Source organism: Silurus meridionalis, chromosome 15, assembly GCF_014805685.1.
Source record: "Silurus meridionalis isolate SWU-2019-XX chromosome 15, ASM1480568v1, whole genome shotgun sequence".
Taxonomy (NCBI): domain Eukaryota; kingdom Metazoa; phylum Chordata; class Actinopteri; order Siluriformes; family Siluridae; genus Silurus; species Silurus meridionalis.
In genome coordinates this window covers 542,861-569,990 of record NC_060898.1, presented here as the reverse complement: position 1 = coordinate 569,990, position 27,130 = coordinate 542,861, and the positions used below count along the sequence as shown (strand labels likewise).

The 27,130-nt window shown below is 41.3% G+C and overlaps 1 protein-coding gene across 2 annotated transcripts in view; it reads right to left on the bottom strand.

The window, feature by feature from the left end:
* Positions 1-1,695: 1,695 nt before the first annotated feature.
* Positions 1,696-27,130, bottom strand: part of LOC124398348 (gamma-aminobutyric acid receptor subunit beta-2) — a 39,569-nt gene continuing 14,134 nt past the window's right edge. Inside the window, exons 4-10 of one of the 2 annotated variants that reach the window (XM_046868475.1) lie at positions 20,801-21,021; positions 14,755-14,837; positions 10,054-10,191; positions 7,656-7,808; positions 6,346-6,590; positions 3,788-3,955; positions 1,696-2,700 (exon numbers count right to left, since the gene is read on the bottom strand). In XM_046868475.1, the coding sequence (XP_046724431.1) occupies positions 2,353-2,700; positions 3,788-3,955; positions 6,346-6,590; positions 7,656-7,808; positions 10,054-10,191; positions 14,755-14,837; positions 20,801-21,021 (1,356 nt within the window). In that variant the 3' untranslated portion in view covers positions 1,696-2,352. The remainder of the gene's footprint in view (positions 2,701-3,787; positions 3,956-6,345; positions 6,591-7,655; positions 7,809-10,053; positions 10,192-14,754; positions 14,838-20,800; positions 21,022-27,130) is intronic. The other variant, XM_046868476.1, reaches the window with a different exon arrangement.

Genomic DNA, 27,130 nt, shown 5'->3' with positions numbered 1-27,130 from the left:
CAGTCAACTACAACCCACTACAGTCCACTGCAGTCAACTACAACCCACTATGGTCCACTACAACCCACTACAGTCCACTACAGTCAACTACAACCCACTACAGTCAACTACAACCGACTACAGTCCACTACAACCCACTACAGTCCACTACAGTCAACTACAACCCACTACAACCCACTATGGTCCACTACAACCCACTACAGTCCACTACAGTCAACTACAACCCACTACAGTCAACTACAACCTACTACAGTCCACTACAACCCACTACAGTCCACTACAGTCAACTACAACCCACTACAGTCCACTACAGTCAACTACAACCCACTACGGTCCACTACAACCCACTACAGTCAACTACAACCCACTACAGTCCACTACAACCCACTACAGTCAACTACAACCCACTACAGTCCACTACAACTCACTACAGTCCAGTACAGTCAACTACAACCCACTACAGTCCAGTACATTAACTACAACCCACTACTGTACACTACAGTTCTCTACACTCCACTACTGTCTACTACAGTCTTATACATTCCACTACATTCCACTACAGTCAGCTACACTCCACTATAATCCACTACAGTCAACTACAGTCCACTACAACCCACTACAGTCCAGTACAGTCCTCTACACTCCACTACAACCCACTACAGTGCACTACACTCCACTACAACCCACTACAGTCCAGTACAGTCCTCTACACTCACTACAACCCACTACAGTCCAGTACAGTCCTCTACACTCCACTACAACCCACTACAGTGTGCTTCACTCCACTACACTCCATAAAACTTCATTAGAGATCATTACATTCCACTAGTTCTACACTTTGATACAGTCCACTACACTGCATTACAGTCCACTACACTGCATTACAGCCCACTACACAGCATTACAGTCCACTACACTGCATTACAGCCCACTACACTGCATTACAGTCCACTATACTGCATTACAGCCCACTACACTGCATTACAGTCCACTACACTGCATTACAGTCCACTACACTCGATTACAGTCCACTACACTGCATTACAGTCCACTACACTGCATTACAGTCCACTACACTGCATTACAGCCCACTACACTGCATTACAGACCACTACACTGCATTACAGCCCACTACACTGCATTACAGTCCACTACACTGCATTACAGCCCACTACACTTGATTACAGTCCACTACACTGCATTACAGCCCACTACACTGCATTACAGTCCACTACACTGCATTACAGCCCACTACACTCGATTACAGTCCACTACACTGCATTACAGCCCACTACACTGCATTACAGCCCACTACACTGCATTACAGTCCACTACACTGCATTACAGCCCCACTGCATTACAGCCCACTACACTGCATTACAGTCCACTACACTTGATTACAGTCCACTACACTCCATCAGACTGTACAGTCGATACCATTTATCGTTTACTTCTTTATAAAGATGCAGATCATTTTGTATATAAACACACACACACACACACACACACACACACACACACACACACACACACACACACACACACACACACACACACACACACACATATATGCATGTAATAGTAATAATGCTAACTTGATTTGATTATATAACAATCCTGTAGAACATTTGTTTACAAAGAAAAGGAGAAATTGTATTCGTTTGTTTCTGTTGCAGACCCTAAACTGCCGCCTGGTTTTAAAAATACAGAGAAAAAAGGTTTTATTACAAACAATGCTGTAAGTTCTCTCGACACGAGGACCCGTTTCCTTGAGACACAATAAACAAATATATAAAAAAAGATGAATAAATGAAATGTTGTGATTCGTTGGCAGTTTCACTTTTACATATAATAATTATAAAGTCATGAAAACAAACAAACAAAATGAATGTAAACACACTGTAAAATCGACTGTTACGTCTGAACATGTTTCTGTTGGCAGTCATAAAAAAAAAAAAAAAATGCTGAACCATAAACGTATTTATTTTTTTGTATATATATATAATAATGTAGTCAAAGATTTGGCTGTGTTCCAATTTTCTAATCAACACTTCCGCTCGGGATTTTGTCTGATACTGAAATTACAAAAAATCTCCATAAAACAGAAAACGGAATAAAAAACGTAAAGTTGGCAGCTGTAACTCGCTAGTCTGGAACGCAGCTAATACCAGCGCATCGAGAGCAACCTTGAGCTTTAGCATCTTGTTTTCTCCACACACTCTCCACACACCCCTGTACTGCGTGTGTGTTAAGAACAATACTGAATTACGTAAATAAACCACAAATTACTAATAAACACTATTTATAAAAAAATGTAATAAAATCCGAGGAAAATGAACAAGAACGTGTCGCTCAGTTGATGTAGTACAGCCAGTAGACGATGTTGAAAAAGGAGAAGACTGTGGGGAAGATCATCCTGGACCACTTGTCGATGGAGTTGACATCGGTCAGGTCTGGGATTGTGATCTTCAGCTGTGAGGCACGTCTCCTCAGACGGCTTTTCTTCTGAGCCACGTGACGTTCCAGCGCGTTCCGGCCGAAGCTCCCCCGCCCGAGCCCGGGCTTGCGGTACTGTAACGCCGAGCTATCGTACGCTAGCATGGTGCCGCGCGGGTCGCCGAGGCCCAGAGTCAACTCCGACGCCGACATCTCGTTCTTCATCTCCAGAGGTGTGAGGAGGATGTTCTCATGAGGGTCCATCTGAAACAAGACGTGAGACATCAGTCCTAAAATATTCTCGGTGTCGGACAGAAGGTTTACAGAGAACGAAGCAGGACGCTGATGATGCTACTGGAAATGAGTGAATGAGCAGCAGGTCTGGATGAAGCTGTGAACCATTCATTCTATAACATTTTATCTTTAGGCAAAAGTATTCTACTGAACACACACACACACACACACACACACACACACACACACACACAGTACAATGGTCAGTAGGTGTGTGTGAGTTGCAGCAGCAGAGTGGAAATGAGTTGGAAAGATATTTATTTTATTTTATTGAAAATGGAGGAACTTCACACGTTAATATTTATATTTAATACGTTTTTTAGATTTATTACATTAATTAAAAATATTGTGTGTTTGTTTTAGCAACTTAATCAAAAAAGAAAACACCAGTATTTATTTATTGATTCCAACATTTTTTCCACTAATTTCTGAATCTTTATCAATAAATGTAATGTATTTAGAATCTAAATCTCGCTTCACTTTTCTTAAATAAAATAATAAATAATTACAACTAAAAACATTAAAACAAATAACTGTGTATTTTTACTGTCTAAACTTCATCACCATATTATTCATTATTCACTGATATCAATAAAGAGAATTCAATAACAAATAAATAAAGCAAAAATATATATGAACAATATATATAATTTATATTAAAACATTTATGTTGAAAAAAAACTTATATAAAAAATAAAATATGCCAAGATTTGACTTGAAATAAAGTTTTGAATGTAACTGTATGCTGTTTACCTGCACAATGCAATGACTCTAAAGTTCTATCTATCTATCTATCTATCTATCTATCTATCTATCTATCTATCTATCTATCTATCTATCTATCTATCTATCTATCTATCTATCTATCTATCTATCTATCTATCTATCTATCTATCTATCTATAATTGTGTGGCTAAAGCCTCTGCTTCAGAATGAAGAGCAGGTGAAGGAGAATGACAGCGATGATAGAAAAGAAAAAAAAGAAAGTAAATCGTGCTCTGAAAGCACAACAGAAGAATCAGGAGCGATGGATTTGTCACGACTCGTCACATGATACCTTATTTTTTTGTTCGCCTAGTCCACCCAGTCCACCCAGTCCACCCAGTCCTATCGCCGCATCGTCCACAAAGATCGGCTCCCACAGCGCGTCATGAGCGTCAATATCCCTGGGTTTCATTCTGGCGTACAGAGCATCGTTTCTCTGAACTACATTTCCCATCAACCACTGCAAGCACACAGAACCACAGCGTCAGCCGCCTCGGACCCGACTCGACCCGACAGCACCGGGCCAGGGGGTTTTATTTAAATGTTTAGGTCGTGGTCGTGTGATTAGTGTCTGAGAAAAAGCAGGAAGTAAACGAGCATCAGAAGAAACGGAGAAAACAAAAAAAGATCTTTCCAGAGAAAAAAAAGACAAATGATTAATATTTTTTTAATTAAAATTTGACATGAAAACATCTGTTTCTGATTGACACTTAATCAGGATGTTGTTTACTCAGAAATTTCAACATTATTTATTTCACCCTTAATGCCTTAAATAACACACAAATTAATAGAATTTAAAATCTCACTCATTTTATCAGAATCAGTTTCGAATCCAAACCTTAATTACAGGCAGATTTTTATTTTAAGAGAAGAAGAGAAAAGTCCGAATCTGCAGGCAAATGATTCTTATAAAAATGAATATTTCAGTGTTTTTATGAACAAGATTTTTTTTTTCGTGGAATTTTGTAAAAAAATAAAAAATAAAATAAAATCTTGATCAACAGAGGGATTTTTAAATTCTAGTTTTTTTTTTAATTTAATTGACGAAATTATTTAATGAATTGGCCTGGTTCTAAATTCTGACATTGAATTGTCGGGTTCTGATCGGTTCTGATGTTCTTTTATCTGACAAAATAACGATATTTAAAGAAAAAAAAGGGAAAGTCGTTCGGTGAGATAAAAAGCTGTTGTTATGAATCTAAAGCTGAAAAAGATCAGTCCATCCTGTGCTTTTCTTTTCACTCTGAACTGTCGCTTATCAACACAGAAGTATAGAGTTTCATGATTTTCATTTTTGCATTATTTCCAGTTGTGGCTGTTTTTAAACATCTGGATCTGATCCAAACTAAATCATGATGTTCTTCATACATTCAGGAGGCAGTGGATCTTCTGTGAAGTGGTTCTGAGTTCCTGTCCCTCGTCTCTACACCGGGTTTGGGTTTGGGTCGTCTCTCTGTGTGTTTGTAATTCAGCAGCTGAAAGATACTCGAAAACTGGTCCGATCCGGTTTTTCTGTTCTGAGTTGTGAAAGAAGTGATCAGAGGCAGTTTAGAGCTCGTGCTCGGGGTTTGGAGAATCTCGATATCATACCGTTCATTTCTTTTATTTATTATTATATACTGAGTTCAGTGAAACATTTATAAACATTTAGAACATAAAAACCGACTGGACACATGATCAGAACACAGCGGGTCAGCAAAACTACACACATCATATAAGTAATAAACACTGTGTGTGTGTGTGTGTGTGTGTGTGTGTGTGTGTGTGTGTGTGTATATCAATAAAAAAAATAAAAAAAATAAAAACCACACATCACAATTTTTAACTGTTTTTGGTCACATTGTTGGATGTAAGAAACACATGAGTTTCTGTCCTCACTTACACTCTTCATCCAAAAGTAATTGCCCCCCTGACCATCATGCCCATATAAGGATCTTCAACTAAACCTTACCCCTAGGTTTCCCCACACAGGTGTGCAGAACATCTCTGCAGGATTCCAAACACTGTTCCTGAATACGAGGTGGTGTGCAAAAGTTTGCGGACGGCGAGTTAGAACGCAGAGCAAACGTGAATCGGCCACAGAGATGTTTTACATCCGGCGATTCTGCAACGAGTCTCGCGCTTCAACAGTAGAAGAACATCACCAGAAGATGACAAAAGTTCAGGAAGACCTTTAACGTGCTCAACCCCCGAAAATGTCAAAACTGTTAGCCAACACGTGCATGATGATGATCAGAGAACATGATCTCACTTCCACACCCACCCTACACTCCAGATCAGACTCCACCCTCTTCCCGAAGATGAAGATCCAGCTCGCTGTTTTGTCACCGTTGAGGAGATCCGGTGCGAATGACAGAAGGTGCTTGACACGTTTTGAAAAGAAGATGTTGTATTACTGTGCAAGGGGACTATTTTGAAGGTGATCGTGTGGAAACGTAGATAAATAAAGTAGTTTTATTTTATATTAGTTTGTAAACAGAGCAAATCTCCACCTCATACAAACCCAATCTTCATGAAGACATGGTTGTTGGTATGAAGGTTGGACTGAAAGAACTTGAGTGTCCTACACAAATCTCGGACCACCTTAACCACACTTCACACATCAAGGATGAACTGAAACTGGGGACACCTTACCATGTCCTAAAGCTAGTGGAGAGCCTTCCCAGAAGAGTGGAGAAGATTATTGGGACATTAATAATGAGGGAAAAATCTGAAATGAGAGCTTCAACGAGGATGATGGTCAGGGAGTGCACATACTTTTGGAGATACATCATCTGCTTTATAATCACTGGAGACTTCAGATGAGACTGAAACTCCTCCCCTGAGTGGAACAGACGTCTAAAAGCGTACCTTGTTAGGATCCATCCTCAGCTTCTCGTTGTTGGCTTTGGATGCTTTCTCCGCCGCTTTCTTCTGCCGCTGAGGTCCCTGACCGAAGAAGATGTAGTTAACGAGCGCGTACTCGAGCAGGGCGAGGAAGACGAAGACGAAGCAGCCCATCAGGTACACGTCTATCGCTTTAACGTACGGGATTTTCGGAAGCGTCTCTCGTAGGTGTGTGTTGATGGTCGTCATGGTGAGGACCGTCGTAATCCCTGGACAGTTAATAAAGTTTTTTTCCCATGATTTATTATTTGTACAATTTTATAGCATGTTCACTAGCCTGTTTTTAGCCTGTTTGCTATGAGGCTAGTCTGTTTTAGCATTTGAACACTAACGCTAGTCTGTTTTTGTCAGTTAGCACTAACTCTAGTCTGTTTTAGCCTTGAAACACTAACGCTAGTCTGTTTTAGCATTTAAACGCTAATGCTAGTCTGTTTTTGACATGAACGAGTCACACATGTCCACTCTTTCACAGACAGACGACTCTTCAGGACAGTAATAATGATGTCTCTTGCCAGTTCAGAACGTTCTCCTTACTGCCTCTGTTATAACAAACTCCTGGGAGACGCAGAGAAACTTACACACTACAAAGTTCTAAACAAACGATGTCCTGATGCTCGCGGCTCGTCGTTCGCGATGTCACTCTGATGGATCGTGTGCTGTTTGTTGCCAGGACGGAGACCATAATGAGACTTTGTGAGTTATAGAGTCATGAAACGCTGAAGAAGATGATTCACTTCTCTCGCTGTTTACAACCATGACATCATTAAACGCTCCAAAAAAGATTTGTTTTTTTGTTACCTGTTAGCCTGGAGGTATAAAATCTGATCTAAATTTGCATTTATGCTATCACTCTCCTTCACTTGGAGATGAACTGCACTGCTAACGCGGATTTTATTTTATACTTTACTTTTTTTCTTAAATCCTTTGTGGGTTTTTTTGTTTGTTTCCATGAAAACTAACCGAATCCAGGTCAGGCTCCAATCAGAGAGAGCACACTCTGTTTATCTCCAGTGTGTGTGTGTGTGTGTGTGTGTGTGTGTGTGTGTGTTTACATAATCCCGCATAACAGGGGGAAAAAAAACGTCTGTCAGTGAAGAAAAAAAGAACCAAATCCATACAGAGAAATCCGAGAGCTCAGTTAAATACGTGAGTGAAGACACGTGTCCTCCAAAATCATTTCTATCTAAAAGGCTAAATCTCAGACTCGCATTGCAGCAAAAAAGGCTAACATACAGACTAGCATTATAGTAAAGAGTTAGCATTGAAGTTAGTACCTAAAGCGACTCGAGCAGCAGAGGCATCGTAGTTGATCCAGAAGGAGACCCAGGACAGGATGGTGATCAGGATGGAAGGCATGTAGGTCTGCAGGATGAAGTAGCCGATGTTTCTCTTCAGCTTGAAGCTGAGGGACAGGCGAGGGTAAGCTCCTGGAGGAACACAGTGAAGAATATCACCATAACATGCCACTCAAGTCAAGTCAAGTCAAGTCAAGTCAAGCATTAACCATTAAATAAAATGATACACTTCAACATGTGTTGATTATTGATCTATAACAGATGTTCTGACAGTAGTGCAGGTGTGTATTAATGCACACATTTTCATATGATATTTGTTTCCACATATAACTTATGAGTGAGTATCAAAGTTCGGAGATTCGCTCTGTTTACAAGACAGTACTGTTGTCTGTCGTCTGTTGTGTATTTTAATACTTTAATAATCTCAGTTTTATTTGATATTTTCTTGAACTGAAGATGAGAAACGTGTAATTCAGGTGAATGATCTCAGAATTGTGAGGGATATTCCAACATTTAGAGATTATTAACATAATGAGATTTATTTTAGGTAGAAGATATCCTGGCCTGTAATGATGTTTGGATGTTCAGACTGAACTTTTTCCCTCTATTTTCTCTCTGGGGATTCATTAAGGTAATTTAGCTTGAATGCTAACTGCAGCAAAAACAAAACAAAAAACCTTTTAACGACATTTGAAAGTCATTTGCACTGGACCCAAGTGACCTCTAGATGTAAGGAGAACTCCAGGAGAACCTGGCGAGGAGAAGGAACAAAAGGAGACTGATGAGGTGTCATTACAGAACCTTCCTCTGATTCAGGAGAGAGGTTCGAGAAAAAAGAGAATTTAAAGCGTGTTCTCACTACAGAGTTTATTACTTTCCTGTAATCACACTATAGATGTGGAAACTCCTTTTTTCTGAAGATGTCTGGTACACATTTATTTCTGACACTAGAGACTCCTTCTACTAATCTTCACATAAACGTGTTCATTTTTGGAATCCACTGTGTTTGAGCTGCTGCTCCAGGAAAGATCACAAGCATAAAGGTGCTGAAATATAAGAAAACTAATCAACACCTTCAGGCAAATCTGAATCCAGAACCTCAGCAGCAAAAGTTATATCATGTAGAAATCATGTAAAAATCTTCTCCTTCAGATGTTTTTTTTTTTTTCATTAACACAAGAATCCAAACTACAGTATGAAAGAACACCATTGGAATTCTATAGAAAATACAAAATTGTATATTTTCAATTCTTCAAAGTAACCACCTTCTGCTTTGATGAGAGCTTTGCACACTCTTGGCATTCTCCCAGTCGCCTTATGAACCTGGAATGGGTTTCCGACAATCTGGAGGAGTTCCCATAGGTGTTAAGTGCTTGTTGGCTGCTTTTTCTTCCCTCTCCGGGCCAACTCATCCGAAACCATTTCACCTGGATTAGATGGGGTGATTGTGGAGGCCAGGTCATCTGCTGCAGCTTTCCATCACTCTCCTTCTTGAACAAATATCTCTTACAGAAACTAGAGGTTTGTTTGGGGTCGTTGTTCTGTTAAAAATAAATGATGCTCTCACTAAGCGTACACCAGATGGGATAACATATTACTGCAGAACGCTGTGCTAGACATGCTGCTTAAATGTCCTTAATTCGACCTAAATCACCCCACACCATCACACCTCCTCCTCCATGCTTCACAGTGGGAACCACACATTTAGGAACCATCCTTCACCCTCTATATGTAAAGAAACGGTAACTTATCTTCTGCAGCAGAGGTAGCTCTAGGTCTTTCTTTCCTGGAACAGTCCTTATGAGAGTTTTTTTTCCTCATAGCATTTGATGATTTTGGAGACTGCACTTGGAGATTACATAAAGAAAAGTTCTCGAGATGTTTAGGATTGACTGAGCTTCATTTCTTAAAATAATGATGGATCTTTTCTCTTTCCTTAACTGGGTGTTTCTTGCCATAATATGGATTTGTACAGTAGTTGTAGCAGCACTAATGGGGATATTAACTCTGTACTCACACTTTCCTCTGCACAAGACACTGATGCTCTAAAGCAGATTAAGAAGGTACGAAATGTCACAAATGAACTCGTGATGAAACACACCTGTGACCTGAAACCCCTTCCAGGTGACGACTTCCTGATTCTGATGAGAGAAGTCCATGAGTTTGCAGAGCTGGTGATTTTTAACACGTTTTTGTTTATAAGTTTGGATTTTTTCAGTATTAAAATTCAATGTTGAAATGAATGAAAATAAAGAAAAAACACTGAAGTGTCCAAACTTACTAGTACTGGCCTGATACTGGAGCTATTCCATTGTCTATCTGCTTTTCTTCACCTCAAATAATTTGTTCAGATTTGTTGTGAATCTCTCGTCCTCACCTGTAGAGAACACCACCTTCTTGGCTATGAGGTTGTAGTCGACGATAGAGAACTGGGGCAGCTCGATTCTCTCCACTCCAGACACCGCAATGTTCTCACCTCGCCAGTAAAACTCGATGTCGTCCGTCGTGTAGCCGTCTGCGGACAGAAAAAGGATAGATCATCTCAGAGTTGTTTACACCACGAGGTCTTTTGGAGAAATGGAGTTTTTACTCTCGCTCATCATGCAGATCAGGAGCTTTGTTCAGATTCTTATTAAAAAGGAGAAGCTGTAATTAATTCTGTAACGTTCTGTAACGAGGCCGAGCCAGAGTGTGGGGTATAACGAGGTGTCGCTGGGGTTCATTAGGGAGAAGAGCTGAAAACTACCTTTTCACAGCCAGGAATGCGGAACATCTGATCAGAGAACATCTTACATGTACCAAGTGTAGGGTTTCAGACCATGTGTCGTGACGATCTGTGAGAACGTTTATATTTCGTAATTGTGTTTTTAAACCTGGGATTAAAACTTTTGATGGTGGAAATATTTAAAACCTGTATATACAGCATTAACAGAAGTTTAAAGCTCCACCCATTTTCCCTTAAAATAAGCCTTATAAAATATACATTGTTTAAACAGAAGAGTAGTGACTGTTAGATGGAGAATCATTTCCTGGGATTCAATGGAAGGAGTCAACTGATGGAGTCAGTTTGATTCAACCTGCTGCATTGAGTTGGTTAATGTCAATAGATTAGAGTCGAATGATTCATTTTATTGATAGGAGTCAATAGATTTGATTCAGTTGATTAAAGTCCCTCGATGAGACTCAGTTAATTAGAGTCAGATATTTGAGTTTGTCTACTAGAGTCAGCAGATTACATTATGTTTATTTCAGCAGATACAGAAATGAGAAAAAACACAAGATTCAGCACATCATAATCCACTCTAAGACAGAGAGAAGCATTAAATCAAGAATAGGAGGAAGGAGGAGATAGATAGATAGATAGATAGATAGATAGATAGATAGATAGATAGATAGATAGAGCGAGAGAGAGAGAGAGAAAGAGACAGAGAGAGAGAGAGAGAGAGAGAGAGAGAGAGAGAGGAAAGAAAGAAAGAAAGAAAGAAAGAAAGTGAGAGAAAGAAATAGAAAGAGAGAGACACAATGCTTTCCTCTTAAATCCTTCACTGACACAGGATTAAGAAAGGGCAGATGTGCTTGTGGAGAAATGCAGCTGGAACACGAGGAAAAGCTGAAATCCTTCCAGTTTTTTCTGCCAAGGACGAGGCAGTGAGAGAAGACTGAGCATTAATCCTGACCTGACCTCTTTTCTTCCTTTCTCTTACTCACTGCTCCTGACTGCAATGCAATCATTTACACACATTAACGCTAGAAACATAGCGAAAAGTGGGAGGAGCTTAAATTAAAAAATCCCAAACCGAATCATTTAGGGTTTTTTGTGTAGTAAATTGCATAAAACACTGTTTAACTTTAGCACATCTACGCTAGTCTGTGTGTTAGCCTCCATGTTATAAAGCTAGTCTGTGTGTTAGCCTCCATGTTATAAAGCTAGTCTGTGTGTTAGCCTCCATGTTATAAAGCTAGTCTGTGTGAGCCTCCATGTTATAAAGCTAGTCTGTGTGTTAGCCTCCATGTTATAAAGCTAGTCTGTGTGTTAGCCTCCATGTTATAAAGCTAGTCTGTGTGTGAGCCTCCATGTTATAAAGCTAGTCTGTGTGTTAGCCTCCATGTTATAAAGCTAGTCTGTGTTAGCCCATGCTATAAAGCTAGTCTGTGTGTTAGCCTCCATGCTATAAAGCTAGTCTGTGTGTTAGCCTCCATGCTATAAAGCTAGTCTGTGTGTTAGCCTCCATGCTATAAAGCTAGTCTGTGTGTTAGCGTCTTCTTTATAATGCGAGCTTCTGGTTATGTTTAAGAGGAAACGATTGCTCAGCTAAGAATATTTTAAGACCACACACTTTCTTCAACTCTGCTCCAGTTTAATTTCTTTGTAAAAAAATAAAAGTTGAAGAGTTTTGCTGAAAAAGAGCGATTTTGACGCTCGTCCGTGATCCCGAAACATCCCATGAAGTGAGAATTCATCATGAGAGAGAAGAGACGGAGGTGTGTCTCCTGCACCGAGACCGAGACAGAGACGTAAATACATTTTAGATACACAGAGTTCAAAGCTACTTTAATCCTACTCCTGTTGGGAGAACAAGGCACACATGGAGATCAGGAACTTCTAACGCAGAGGGAAACTCACATAAACACACATCCTCACAGCAGCGAGGGTGTAAACAGGGTGTAAAATTGGATCCAACAGCTGCCTGGTTCCTCTGGTTCTGTTTCAACAGCGCAGAAAATGTATCTAATATAAGCACGCTGGAACCCGGAGCCCAGATTAACGTTGTCAGGTGGAACAAATACCGTGGAAAATACATTTCTTTCTTATTTCTCACCGGCTGCAGAAACAAGCACTCCACCGCTCGCTCTTGTTTAGTCTGCAGATTTCACCTGCTTTCTAAATGCCTTCGCTTCGTAAAGCCGCACTGCTACTTTCATTCTTCTTTCTCTGAATATTTTTGCAAATGATCTGGCAGCAGGAGGAGAAAGTTGGAGAGCGAGGGTGCACAAAGGTCGGCGAGTGAGCCACATTCATTTGAGTGTGCTCTCTAAAAGGCGTTCGAGCGCTCGCACAAAGCGGGGTCAATTTAACATCGTTTTCTAAAAGAGCAAAAAGAAATGTTCTGCAGGAGCAGATGGAACCGTGTTCCTGCATTAAAATCCTCTGCTCGTTTCATATCCATCGTGTTCCTGTGATAATGCGTCTGACGCTATGAAGTCGACCGTCCGCGCCTGAAAAGTCATTTTAATAAAAGAGCAAGACGATAATTTGTTTTGTAATAAACAAACCTTGGGTTGGTTATTAGGACAGACTGCTCTGTTTATACGATCACGTCCTCGTGGTTAAAGAAAGAAATCGATTTTGTCAGACAAAGTAAACAATCGCAGTCTCGCGGTCTCAAGGTCATGCAGAAATTACGGCCCGAGTCTGAGTCCAATTACATACAAACCAGAAAAGGCATTTAATTAGCATCCCGTTTCAGTGTATGGCGCCCTCCTGAGCCTGTGCCATTAATGTTCCTCACTGGAATTTGATGAAATGGATTTTCAAGATTAAATTCTGCAGGCAACGATGCACTTTTTAATCAAAACATAATATAACGCTAATCGAGCAGGAAGTGACAGTGAACAGGCCGTGCCTGGTGACAGCTAACCCGAGTTACCATGGTAACAGATCCCAACTTGTTCCCCTTCATAACACGACGTTTATTCTCCCACATCACTTTTGTCATCCACATCAGTACCGTGTTTACTGACAGTTTTAGGAACATGGTTGTTGAGATGGAGGTGTTTGAGGAGATGCGGCTCTGTGCTCTCATGCTTTATTTATATTACTTTAAAAATAAAAGCATTGGTGCATGTCTACATCAGTTCTCAAAACCGTATCTGTCTGGGTCAATACACGTGTGAGGGGTTTGGGTTAAGGATTAAGGATTAGGGTTTACGAGTTAAAGGTTGGGTTTAAGGGTTTAGGGGTTACGGTTTTGGGGGTTAGGGTTTAAGGGTATGGGTGAGGGGTTTAGGGTTTAAAGGTCAGGGTTTGAGGGTTAGGGATTAGGGGGTTAAGGGTTTAGTTTGGGGGGGAGGGTTGCATTAGGTTCTGGTTTGGGTATAAGGGTTCAGGTTCTGTGTTGGGGTTATGGTTTAGATTACAGTCAGGATTAGCACCACAATGCTACACACTAGGCTGATAATTCAGCTCCAGTGCTGCATGCAGTCATTAGTAGATGTGATGAAACACACGTGAATATAAATGATGTAAGTGGTTTATTATTGAGATTTCCAGCCAGATAAAGCCAATCTCCCTAGATGTTTTTTCCTGCTTTGTGGAGATGAAGGTCAGCAGTGCAGGAGAACCTGTTAGACTTATTGCAGCTGTTAAACCAGAGTCCATGCTCAGCACAGCTCCAGCAGAACGTCTCACCTGGGTTCCACCACACCTCGACGCTCCGGCTGTTAAATATTGACTTGTTTGTGGAGTGGTAGATGTTTGTGGTGCAGCCATTCAGGCTTGTCTGGTTTACTCTGATGTGCAATGTGAGTTATTTTAAAGACCTGCAGGACGGCGATAACTAAAACCGTGTTCCACTGCGTTCCTGAGCCCACGCACTTCAGGGATAAATGCACACCATTCACCTGAACTCTTACATTTCTGTAAAGCTGATTTAAGACAATGTCTGTTGTAAAAACTCGACTTGACTTCATTAAAAAAATACATATATCAGACTTTGGATCAGAAGGTCATGATTTCGAATCCCAGCCACACCATGCTGCCACTCCTGGGCCCCTCAGCAAGGCCCTTAACCCCAAAATTGCTCGTTGTGTGAGATAAAAAGTTACTCTGGAGTTCCTCAGAAATGTAAATAACTAAAAACAGTCGGAAAATAATCCATTTATTGTTACCATGACAACCACCATCTGACCAATTGTGAAAATGTTCTTATTTGGGTAGCTAGCTAGCGTAGCACTGTGATCCTGCTGTTTCCAAGCAGAGCGTAATGCTAACACTGCTACTACTAGTACTACTAATTTGCATATTGTTTACAAAGCTACGCCCCAGAGACAGTGAGAGAGATGGAGAATGATCACTCACAACTCTCGATTTCCAGAGTACAGTTTTGCTCATCCAGTGGATATCGTCTCAAATCCATCATGCAGGCTGCAGTCGTGGTGATCCTACACACACACACACACACACACACACACACACACACACACACAAATTATTTCATATTTTGTATTAAGCTAAATGACGTAACATTAAATTGAGCATTTTGAAAAAGGATTCTTGGATTCTTCTCAGTCTGCAGTAAAGCCACTGGTGTCTGTTTGTGTGGAATAATGAGATGAATGATTATCAGTAAACCACAGAATTTATCACCACATCTTCATTTCATATCATTTTCCTGGCGTGTGTTTAAACCTTCATGCAAGTCTGTTCAGGACACAAAGCCGATCTGTTCCACATCTCAAAGTTCCTGCAGTCAGGATTGAGAGACGAGTGAAAAGTCCTTGTCCTACTTTCTCTTCGCTCTTGGAATCTTTTTTTTCTGACACACCGGCTGTGGAAGACGTGGTGCGAGGACGAGCAGAAAGGAGGACAGACTTGAAAAGAGCATGAAGATAAATAACAAACTGCATGCACCCACAATGCACTGCAGCACCAGCTGGACTCGGATGAGGCTGCTGAGGGCCATGTGGATGTCCCTCAGGTGACATCTGCAGACCACAGGACAGCTCGAGGCAGAAGAGCAGACGAGATCAGCACCAGGTCAGGGAAAGGAAGGTGCTCATGTGGACTGTCTGTAATTCTGTATTAAACTTTAATAATGAACTGTAAGATAAAGTGTGTATGTGATACAGGAAGGAGCAGAAACAGAATTATATTCAACTTAATTAGAAAAAATAAATCAGAAAAAAAACCAATAAAATATCAATCAGGCAGAAGTGAGACAAGAGTGAGATGGCAGTGAGACAGCAGTAAAACAGTAGTGAGGTTGCCGTGAGACAGCAGTGGGATTCAGCGAGAATGAGGTGAGAGAGCAGTGAGTCTTAGCCGTTAGACAGTAATGAGACAACAGTGAGAGAACAGTGAGATGATACAGAGACAGCAGTTGGCTGTGAGCGGAACAAAACAGCAGTAATATGGCAGTAAATCAGGAAGTAAGACAGCAGTGCTCTTATAGAGGAGGTAGTGAGAAAGCTGTAAGACAACAGTGAGATGAAAGTGAGATGACAGTAAGAAAGCAGTGAGACGGTGTCCAGACAAAACTGAGACAGCAGTGCAACAGAAAGAGAGGGCATGAAGAAGAACAATTTGATCCTTAATCAACAGGCTTTATAATAGCTCAGTGTGTGTGTGTGTGTGTGTGTGTGTGTGTGTGTGTGTGTGTGTGTGTGTGTAGTAAATGATGACATTAGGGCACCAGAGAGTGCACATGATGTTCCCTAAATGCTTGCGTGTGAGACTGCAGAGAGATTTAATAATAAAAATGTCATAATCTTTAATTAACAATCAGATTTAAAATAAAAGTGTGTGAGGTTTTAAACGAGACGAAAGTTGATGCTGAGCTTCTATTAAAGAGGTCCAGGTTCAAGTATCTCACGCTGATTACTGCTGTGTGTGTGTGTGTGTGTGTGTGTGTGTGTGTTTAATGCGACACTGCTCGAGACTTCACGATGATGTAACACTAACAGCACCAGAGTCAGCAGCTCGTGTATCACTGAAATGATGGTTATGACGGGTTAAACTCATTAATGATCGTTACGGCTCGCTGATGGTCCCATCCGTCTCGTTTATTTTCCCCTTTCAGCCGAGCCGAGCCGAGCCGAGGTGAGACGAGCTGAGACAAGCCGAGCTGAGTTCTCTGAATGATAAATGGAAATGGGATTTGCCTGGGTGAAGTTGTTATAATATTAAGACGTCTCGGTGGCTAATCAGACTGTCAGAACAAACCCTGACTCTACTCACATGTCTGAAAGGAATCAATACATTTTTTTATCATCTGCTGGACAAGAAATAATGCAGAAATTCGAACGTTTCTGTGGGATGAACAAATAGAGAAATGATATCAGGGGAAGTGTTTGTGCTGATGTATCATTTATAACTAACACTATGATCATTTCAGTTCAGAATCTGTTTGGGCAAAATATCAGATTATACACAAGCGTCGTCCATCATCACTGAACCAGCGCTCAGAAACACGAGCCAAACTGGTTCCGATACCTGAGTGTGATAGTAACCTAAGTGTTAATGCTTATCTAAATCTGATCTATTTGAGTCTAATGTCTATCTCAGTCTGATCCCTGCATTAGTCTAATGTCTAGCTGAGTCTGATACCTTTCTGAGTGTAATATCTGCCTTAGTTTAATAATTATTTGAGTCTAATATTTGAGTCTGATAACATCCTGGTTATAACCCATGCCTTAGTCTAATGTCTATATGAGTCTAATCCCTTCCTGAGTCTGATACCTATCTGAGAATAAAATCTCTGTGTAAATCTAATCCTGTAAATCTGATTTCTTCCAAACTCTAGTCCTACATTGTTACTGTGATATGAATTGCTTCCATTATGTCCAACTGTATGTCCAAATGAGTGAAACATGTCTCCTGCCTCGGGAAATCTGATCCACCGGATTTGCCAAAGTTTCTGGGCCTCAGCAGTGATTAGTGCTTCGTCACACTGACTCGACTGACTCGCTGTAAATCTGATGTAAGAGGGTGAAAGCCGAAGCAGAACCCTGAGTTTAACACTTCACCAGGACACGCAGGCGAATCTCATACATTGTTCTAATTCCATTATCACTCGTGTTTCTCCCTCGACTCCGTCCCTGATTGATCTGATCTTCTGTCTGATGGAGTCTTTCAGCTTCTCCCTGCTTCTGCTCTCACACTAATTAGACTGTACATAAAGTTCATATCTCAGGCTAATTACGAGACGTTCTCATGCATATTTATTTAATCAAGCACGTGCTCATCTTAAACAGCTGAGTCAAGGAAGTCAAGGATGATACAAACTCGTCCTCTGGGTTTCTGTTGTTATTGGTGCTGAGGATGGAGGCAGACGGGCAAAACTGTGGGGCAAAAACTGTGGGGGAATGAGGTGAAATCTAACAGATAATAAAAAGATTTTATTGTTTTAATGTGTAAAGCATGTCTGTCTGTCTGTCTGTCTGTCTGTCTGTCTGTCTGTCTGTCGTGAGTATTCTCGTTGTGCTCCATGAGATTTGGGTACTGCACTGTAGGGCACTAGACAGAGGTCAAGAAGTCAAAGTAACATTCAGTGTTTCAACGGAGCATCGAGATGGTTTATATTTTTAACTCTGCTTATTTATGAAGAATAATCTGCATTAATGAGTCGTCACTAATCACAAATCATTCCTAATCCAAATCAGCAGTAACGAGTCAGCAGTAACGAGTCAGCAGTAACGAGTCAGCAGTAACAAGTCAGCAGTAACAAATCAGCAGTAACGAGTCAGCAGTAGCGAGTCAGCAGTAATGAGTCAGCAGTAACAAATCAGCAGTAACGAGTCAGCAGTAATGAGTCATCACTAACGAGTCAGCAGTAACAAATCAGCAGTAACGAGTCAGCAGTAACAAATCAGCAGTAACGAGTCAGCAGTAACGAGTCAGCAGTAACGAGTCAGCACTAATACACTGAGACTTACTAATAATGGAATAATAACAAATCAGATGACACTAAAGAGTCAGCACCTATGGGTCAGCAGTACAAGTCAGCAGTAACAAGTCAGCAGTAACGAGTCAGCAGTAACGAGTCAGCAGTAACGAGTCATCACTAACGAGTCAGCAGCAACAAATCAGCAGTAACAAGTCAGCAGTAGCGAGTCAGCAGTAACGAGTCAGCAGTAATGAGTCATCACTAACAAGTCAGCAGTAACGAGTCAGCAGTAACAAGTCATCACTAACAAGTCAGCAGTAACAAGACAGCAGTAACGAGTCAGCAGTAACAAGATAGCAGTAACGAGTCAGCACTAACAAGACAGCAGTAACGAGTCAGCACTTAAGAGTCAGTAGTAATAAATCAGCAGTAGCGAGTTAGCAGGAAAGGGCAGCAGTAACAAGTCAGCACTAACGAGTCAGCACTAATGAGTCAGCACTAACGAGTCAGCAGTAATGAGGCAAAACTAATAAGTCAGGAGTAATGAGGCAAAACTTACGAGACAGCAATAACAAGACAGTAGTAACGAATTAGCAATAACGAGTCCGCAGTATTGAGTCAGGACTAACGAGTCATCAGTAACAAGACAGCATTAATGAGTCAGCACTTACAAGTCAGCACTTACGAGTCAGAAGTAATGAGTCTGCAGTAACGAGTCAAAACTAGTCAACAGTAACGAGGCAGCACTAACAAGTCAACAGTAGTGAGTCAGCAGTAACAATTTAGAAGTAACAAGTCAGCAGTAACGAGTCAGCAGTAATGAGACAGCAGTAACGAGTCAGCAGTAATGAGTCAGGACTAACGAGTCAGCAGTAATGAGAAGTTCTTTTTTCAGGTGAAATGTTCTTCAGCGTTGTCTTTAGTCTGAAACTGATGTGACATTAGATGTTCACATGCTGCTGCTGCGATTCTGTTAAATTGCATCCGTTTTTCTTCATTTTATTAAATGCAGTTTATTTGATACTTTTGTCTGATTTCTGGATTCTGACCTGATTTACGAGCTCAGTGTGGTGTTGAGTTAAAGCCGGCGTGCAGAGACGAGACGAGACGAGACGAGGGTTGAGCGCCGGACCTGAGAGTCACTGAGACTCTATAAACACTCGCTCGGTGTACACACGTGTTTATTTCCTGCTCTGGAGTGCAGGCAGGAGTCGGGCGGCTGAGCGAGGAGTGAGAGGTGAGCGATCGAGGACGGGTTTTACACAGTGGCCTTGTTGGATATTGTTCACATTAATCATGCTGAATATGATTCAAATGTTTCTCCACCGAGAGTTGAAACCCTGAGCCTCTGAGCTACACATGACCTTTAATATAAACTCAGCTGGAGAATGTGTGCTTTTCCCCCCAATCTCTTCTTCACATCAACTCTTTCACAGTGAAGCAGCGATGGGTGAAGGCCAAGCACCTCCATCACATCATTTCAGAGCACCATCACCTGCTGAAATCTGATCAGCTGCTCAAAAGCCTTTTTTTAAACCCAAATGTATTCATCTACGTGGAAAAAGAGGAAACGTAAGTCGTAACGCTGTAACTGCGAGGTCGTGACTACGTGTTGCTCCCTGACAGAAGATTGGAGCGAGTTGTGAGCTTTCGCTCCTCTACAGGTTTCTGAAGCTCCTGCTGATTGTTGTGAGAAGAAGCCCACAGGAGGGACCAGGTTTCAGTTTATTTATCTTTCTTTCACTTTACACCAGAGTACACAATCATATAATCTGATATGTGTGTGTGTGTGTGTGTGTGTGTGTGTGTGTGTTTACATTCATTTACACGATGCTATTTAACATTAACACTAATGATGGTGTTAATGATGAAGTAAATTATGTCAATTTTATATAAATCTTTACTAGCGAATAAAAACGGATAATAAAATAATTAGCATTTACACACACACACACACACACACACACACACACATACACACACACACACACAGAGAGATGATGATTTATGTGTGTGATTATGAGTTTTACCTGCTGACACTTCCACACTGAGATGATTTATAGACTCACATTAAGGCAGGAAAGGCAGGTGAGCATCGGGGATTTTTATTTCATCACGCATCATATCACATCATCCATCGCTTCTGTTTCAGAACCATGTCGTGTTTCACAGACACACGCTGAAACCTCAACACCAGCGTTTATACTGCAGTCTTGACTCCATTCCAGCACTGAGAATCTCCATCTCAATTCCAATATCTGATGCTGAGCTAATGATAAGCTAATGCTAGGCTAATAATAAGCTAATGCTAGGCTAATAATAAGCTAATGATCGGCCAGCAATGGTAATGTCACGAAACTTTACCATGTGAAAACCACTAGTGAGCACATTACAGTCCACTTTACTCGCACTGCAACTTATATTCTATTTAAACTCAAAATGTTCATTCTGTCTGTAATGACATGTTTATGAACACTATATTCACACTTATATAAAGGTGTAAAACAGCGCCGGTCGTACCTCAGGCCGTAGAGCACCGTGCCGTCCGGGTGCAGGCGAATCATCCTGTTTTTTACCGTCACACCATGAACAAAGGACTTCTTGTCGTTTAGGAAGTATGTGTCCGGGACCCAGAGCTGATCAGCTACACGATTATCCAGAGTGAGTTTCAGAGGAATCTCTGAGTACGAGAGACGTTTATCTCTCCAGGCCTGCTGGAAGTACATGGTCAGGGTGTAGTCCTGCAGAGGAGACACATAGAGACGTAAATAGGTGGAAAGGAGACACAGTGAGATAGGTGGAGGGGAGACACAGTGAGGCGGGTGGAGAGGAGACACAGTGAGACGGTGGAGAGGAGACGCAGTGAGACAGTGGAGAGGAGACGCAGTGAGACGGTGGAGAGGAGACACAGTGAGACGGGTGGAGAGGAGACACAGTGAGACAGTGGAGAGGAGACACAGTGAGACGGTGGAGAGGAGACACAATGAGACGGTGGAGAGGAGACACAGTGAGACAGGTGGAGAGGAGACACAGTGAGACAGGTGGAGAGGAGACACAGAGAGAGCGGTGGAAAGGAGACAAAGAGACGGTGGAGAGGAGACACAGTGAGACAGGTGGAGAGGAGACACAGTGAGATGGGTGGAGAGGAGACACAGTGAGGCGGTGGAGAGGAGACACAGTGAGATGGGTGGAGAGGAGACACAGTGAGACGGTGGAGAGGAGACACAGGGAGAGAAGACACAATGAGACGGTGGAGAGGAGACACAGTGAGACAGGTGGAGAGGAGACACAGTGAGATGGGTGGAGAGGAGACACAGTGAGACGGTGGAGAGGAGACACAGGGAGAGAAGACACAGTGAGATGGTGGAGAGGAGACAGAGTGAGACGGTGAAGAGGAGACACAGTGAGACCAGTAAAGATTAAATGCAGTAAAGATAAGAGAATTTAGTGGGAAATTAGTGAAAGAGAAAAGTATTCTACACTAAACCCTGATGCTGCTCTGTAGCTCACACTGTGTCTCTGCTGATGTCCATCGTATTAAATTGGATTTGTGTAAAAACAGTGAGACGTTCGGAATAAAATACTTCAACATAATGAAGTGATTTATTACAGCATTATTTTTCTCTCCCACTCTACAGCTGCTATTTCAGTCTGTAGGGTGAAATGTCTCTCAGGTTAAATTGTACATGTGACCTGTGTGTGTGTGTGTGTGTGTGTGTGTGTGTGTGTGTGTGTGTGTGTGTGTTTTGCAGAAATATCTGCAGACCCTCTGTCCCATGACTGCACGGTGGAGGTGGCTGTCACATGTTTCACAGTAATGAGCATCATGGAGCTGAGCAAGCTCGAGGCGAAGAGGAGAAAAAACACACAGTGAAGCTGCACAGGGTTTTTACCACATTTACTCCCTTCTCCATATTCATGATATTTCTCCTGCGCTGATGCCTTCATGAAGTTTCAGCTGAGAAAATGAGAGGAATAAAACTACAAGCCCCGAGTCTGCAGAGCCACAAAAAAAACAGACGTCCACAAATGTTCCAAAACGTCCATAATGTCCCTCAAATACAGAACATTCCACTTACACACTTCTCACAGATACACCTTTTTATTTATATAATAGTGATGTATTAAGGTTGTAATGGTACACAGAGCTTTTCGGTACAGGGTTGTTGTTTTGGTACACACACACACACACACACACACACACACACACACACACACACACACACACACATATATATATATATATTTACACATCTGGCCAATTAATACAAATAAATAAAGAAAATAAAAAAATCTAAATTAATATCAGGAAAAAACTTTTTACTAAAAGATTTTTACTAATAAATCAATAAATATATGAAATAATAAATCGATTCATTAATGGACTGATGTTTTATTGATAAAACACTAAACATCTGAATCATTTTCTCTATTTGAAAAAAAGAAATCTAATAAAAGACAATGAATGAAAACTGATGATCTTTTAATAGATTTAAGTTTTATTATATTTAATTTAAAATCTCAGACATGTGCATAATTAGAATGTAGAACTTTTACATGCAATTATTACATTTAACAGTAAAAACAAATCTCTTGCTTTTATCTACTGATAAACACCAATGGAATGAAATGATTGATCAGTTTATATTTGTATATTTTTGGGAGATTAAAATGATGTTTAAACATTGTAACATTTATAAATGAAAGCAGGAGAAAATCTAAAACTATTTATTTGTTTTTATGTAATGATCCTCACATTGCAGTTTCGCTCGCATTGAAACTTTTCTGTCTGAATGTCATTTTCTTTACTGAAACATGGTGATGGTGTAATAAATCACATCATGGTGTAGAAACTGAAATATGCCGAGAGGAAGAAGACTTTGCTTCAGAAGTTTCGTCCTGTAATCGGCAGAGAGCTGGTGGTGTGTAGCTCCGGGTGCAAACAAAAACCCCTGAAATAAATAAAAGCGCTGATGCTGCCGGGACGGAGCGGAGCGGAGAGGAGAGGAGAGGAGAGGAGAGGAGCGGAGAGGAGAGGAGAGGAGCGGAGAGGAGAGGAGAGGAGGAGGAGGCGGAGCGGAGAGAGGAGAGGAGAGGAGAGAGGAGAGGAGGAGAGGAGGAGGAGGAGAGGAGAGGAGAGGAGAGGAGCGGAGAGGAGAGGAGAGAGGAGAGGAGAGCGGAGAGGAGAGGAGGAGGAGGAGCGGAGAGGAGCGGAGAGGAGGAGAGGAGAGAGGAGCGGAGCGGAGGAGAGGAGAGGAGAGGAGTTCGAGTGTATTGTGTGCAGATCAGAGTTTTATTCACAGGAACGTCTGGAGGCTGTTCACCGATTTAACGCTGAACTACTGAAAACCTGCCCCAGTCGTTTACCTCTTTAGTCTCAGATTTATATTGTTTAAGAGAGAGAGAGAGAGAGAGAGAGAGAGAGAGAGAGAGAGAGAGAGAGAACAGAGAGAAGAGAGAGAGGGAGATGGAGAGAGAGAACAGAGAGAGAGAGAGAGAGAGAGAGAGAGAGAGAGAGAGAGAGAGAACAGAGAGAGAGAGAGAGAGAGAGAGAGAGAGAGAGAGAGAGAGAGAGAGAGAGAGAGAGAGAGAGAGAGAGAGAGAGAGAGAGAGAGAGAGAGAGGAGAGAGAGAGAGAACAGAGAGAGAGAGAGAGAGAGAGAGAGAGAGAGAGAGAGAGAGAGAGAACAGAGAGAGAGAGAGAGAGAGAGAGAGAGAGAACAGAGAGATAATCTCTTCTCTAACCTGTTAATCAGTAAAGTCCTGGTGGAGACTTTTAGGTCGGACAGAATCCTGTTTCAGGATGGAGCTTCTCACACTCTCAGTTTCTCTAAGGTTCTTCAAGAGTTCTTTAGATGTTTGTTGGATAATTAAAGGTTATTAGATTCTTCTTCTGAGAAACTCATGAGGTTTCTGTGCAGAGTGTAGTCTCATTACTGAACATAAGAATAAAAAATCATTTCTTTAATGCAATTTTTTTTGTTTTGGTTTTTAGAATGAACATTTCCCTGATGAAAAGAAGCTCATGTGTTCTCTCTCTCTCTCACACTCTCTCTCTCTCTCTCTCTCTCTCACCTCTCTCTCTCTCTCTCCTCTCTCTCTCTCTCTCTCTCACCCTCTTTACCCTCTCTCTCACCCGCCTCTCTCTCTCTCTCTCACCTCTCTCTCTCTCTGTCTCTCTCTCTCATCCTGTCTCTCTCTCTCTCTCTCTCTCTCCTCTCTCTCTCACCCTCTTTACCCTCTCTCTCTCTCTCTCACTCTCTCTCTCTCTCTCACCCTCTTTACTCTCTCTCTCTCTCTCTCTCTCTCTCTCTCTCTCATATTCATCTGCCTTCCTATAGTTGAGCTGTTAAACAAAAACCCTTTCTTTATCTGCTAAACGAAGTCCTTTCAGTCGCTCCTCATTTTTCTGTGCAGGTGAACAGCCACTTAGCTCAGCTCCTCTTCTTCAGCACACAGAAGCTCCTGCAGATGAGCAGATCTTATCCACTAAATGGCCTTTAGCTCAGCGTTTATATCAGCCGAGCAATCTGCTGCAGTTTTAAATAATCACGAAAAGCTGCTTTTATTCTGCACACACACACACACACACACACACACACACACACACACACACACACACAATGCCATGCAAGGTGAAGTGGTGGATTATTCTTTTTTACACTTTGGAGTTCTCTTTTCTTTATGAAACGAACCTAAACTTCAATTTTGATTTTCAATTCTCATTGAACGCTCTGTAAACGCTTTAAAAACATTCTGCAAACGCTTTCAAAACACTGCAAACACACATAAAAGCTCCATGAATGCTCAGAACAGAAATATCATTCAGCACTGATTTACAGCAAATTCAGAACAGAACCTCAACAACACAGAATCAGAACCAAATCAGATGATCAGTTCTAAACTGGTTCTGTTTCTTCTACATTTCCATCTTTACTTCATCTCACCTGCATGTCTCTAATATTCATAAGTAAATGAAACTTTTCTACAACTGAGATCTGGAGAGTGTGTGTGTATGTGTGTAGGTGTGTGTGTGTGTGTGTGTGTGTGTGTGTCTCCTGCTTTAATCATCTCCATAATAATCCAGTGTGTCTTATCTCTATAGATTTCTTCAAACGGCCTGCAAGTGTTTTAGGGTCACATCAATCTTATATCTTCTCATCTTCATCCTCCTCCTTGTCTTCAGCAGTATCTTTCTTCTGCTCACATTAGTGATCGTTGTGTTTCTTGTGCTTTTGCTCTGCGTTTTATTGATTATTTATCATGCAGCAGTAAAGTGACCTGAGAGACGCATGTAATCAACAGAGAAAACAATCTTCTCTCGTTCTTCTCACAAAAATCACTTTATCTGTCAAAATAATCAATTATGAGTCCGAAATACAATAAAACTCAGTTTAAACTCAGTCGAGTCTCTGAACATCAACATCTCCATTTCAGATTCTTACCTGACTCTGATCCTGACTCTGATCCTGACTCTAGACCAGATCTTGATCATATTAACAATTTCGATTCTCATCCTGATTCTGAGCTTGAGCTTGATCCAAATACTGATCCTGATATTGAGTCTAAACCTGAATCTAAACCTGATCCTAATACGTATTCTGATCCTGATATTAGTCCCAATTTTTTACTTGATTGTGAGTCCAAACATGATTTTAAACCGAATCTTGATCCTTTTACTAATTCCGATTCTCAACCTTATGTGGCTCTTCAGCTTGAAGTTAATACTGATCCTGAGTTTAAACCTAATTCTAAACCTAATCCTGATCCTATCCTGAAACTATTCTGATAGTCATCCTCATCTTGATCTTGATCCAAATTTTGTTTTCATAATGTATGCAAACGTGACGTGAACTTTGAGCTGAGATCACGTAACATCTCAGGAGGACGGACCAGACAGAGAATGTTTTTCTACACGGTGACGTCCACCATCACATGGAGACCACCATGAGACCAGCTGTTCTAAAGGAACTTCAATTCATATAAACACATTAACAGCAGTTAAAATGTGAACACAGCGAGTGTGTGTGTGTGTGTGTGTGTGTGTGTGTGTGTGTGTGTGTGTGAGTGTGAGGTCACATGGAGGATGATGATGATGTTTTTGTCCGTCTCACACCGCCAGCGTCAGACACTCCGACTCTTTCAGCTCGTGTCCACTGTGTGTTTCTCACTTAAACGAGAGCATAATGGGTTCAGACAGGCGGAATGATGAAAACACACTGTCTCCATTTCACACACACACACACACACACACACACACACACACACACACACACACACACACACACACACACACACACCATTTTCCTCACTGGGGCTCAATCGATTCAGGAAAGCTTTTACTACTCGATCAGTGAGTAATGTTCTTCTGGGTTTTAGGATTTTATTTCATTTACCTGCTGATTTGCTAAATGACAAATCCTGGACTGTGATTGGTCCAGATTCTGATCCTGATCCCAATTATAATCCCTATCCTGATCCTTATTTCAATCCCAATCCCAATCTTAATCCCGATCCCATTCCCGATACTATACTGATCCCGATACTGACTGACTTTAATTCTGATCCCTGATTCTAATCCCGAGTCTGATCCTGATTGGTGTGATGTGTGTGTAATGTGATGAATATGATGATGTAAGTGTGTTATGAGCAGTTTGTTGTGTTTGATTGTGTTTAATTTGTTACTATAAATACTCTGAGCGAGCGGTAACCTAGCAACGCTCTCCACATCCATCGCTTTACTTACACACTTTACACAAACTGCTCTCACCTCTGAAACACACATCACCAACAAGCCAACCAACCAACTGTGTGTGTGTGTGTGTGTGTGTGTGTGTGTGTGTGTGTGTGT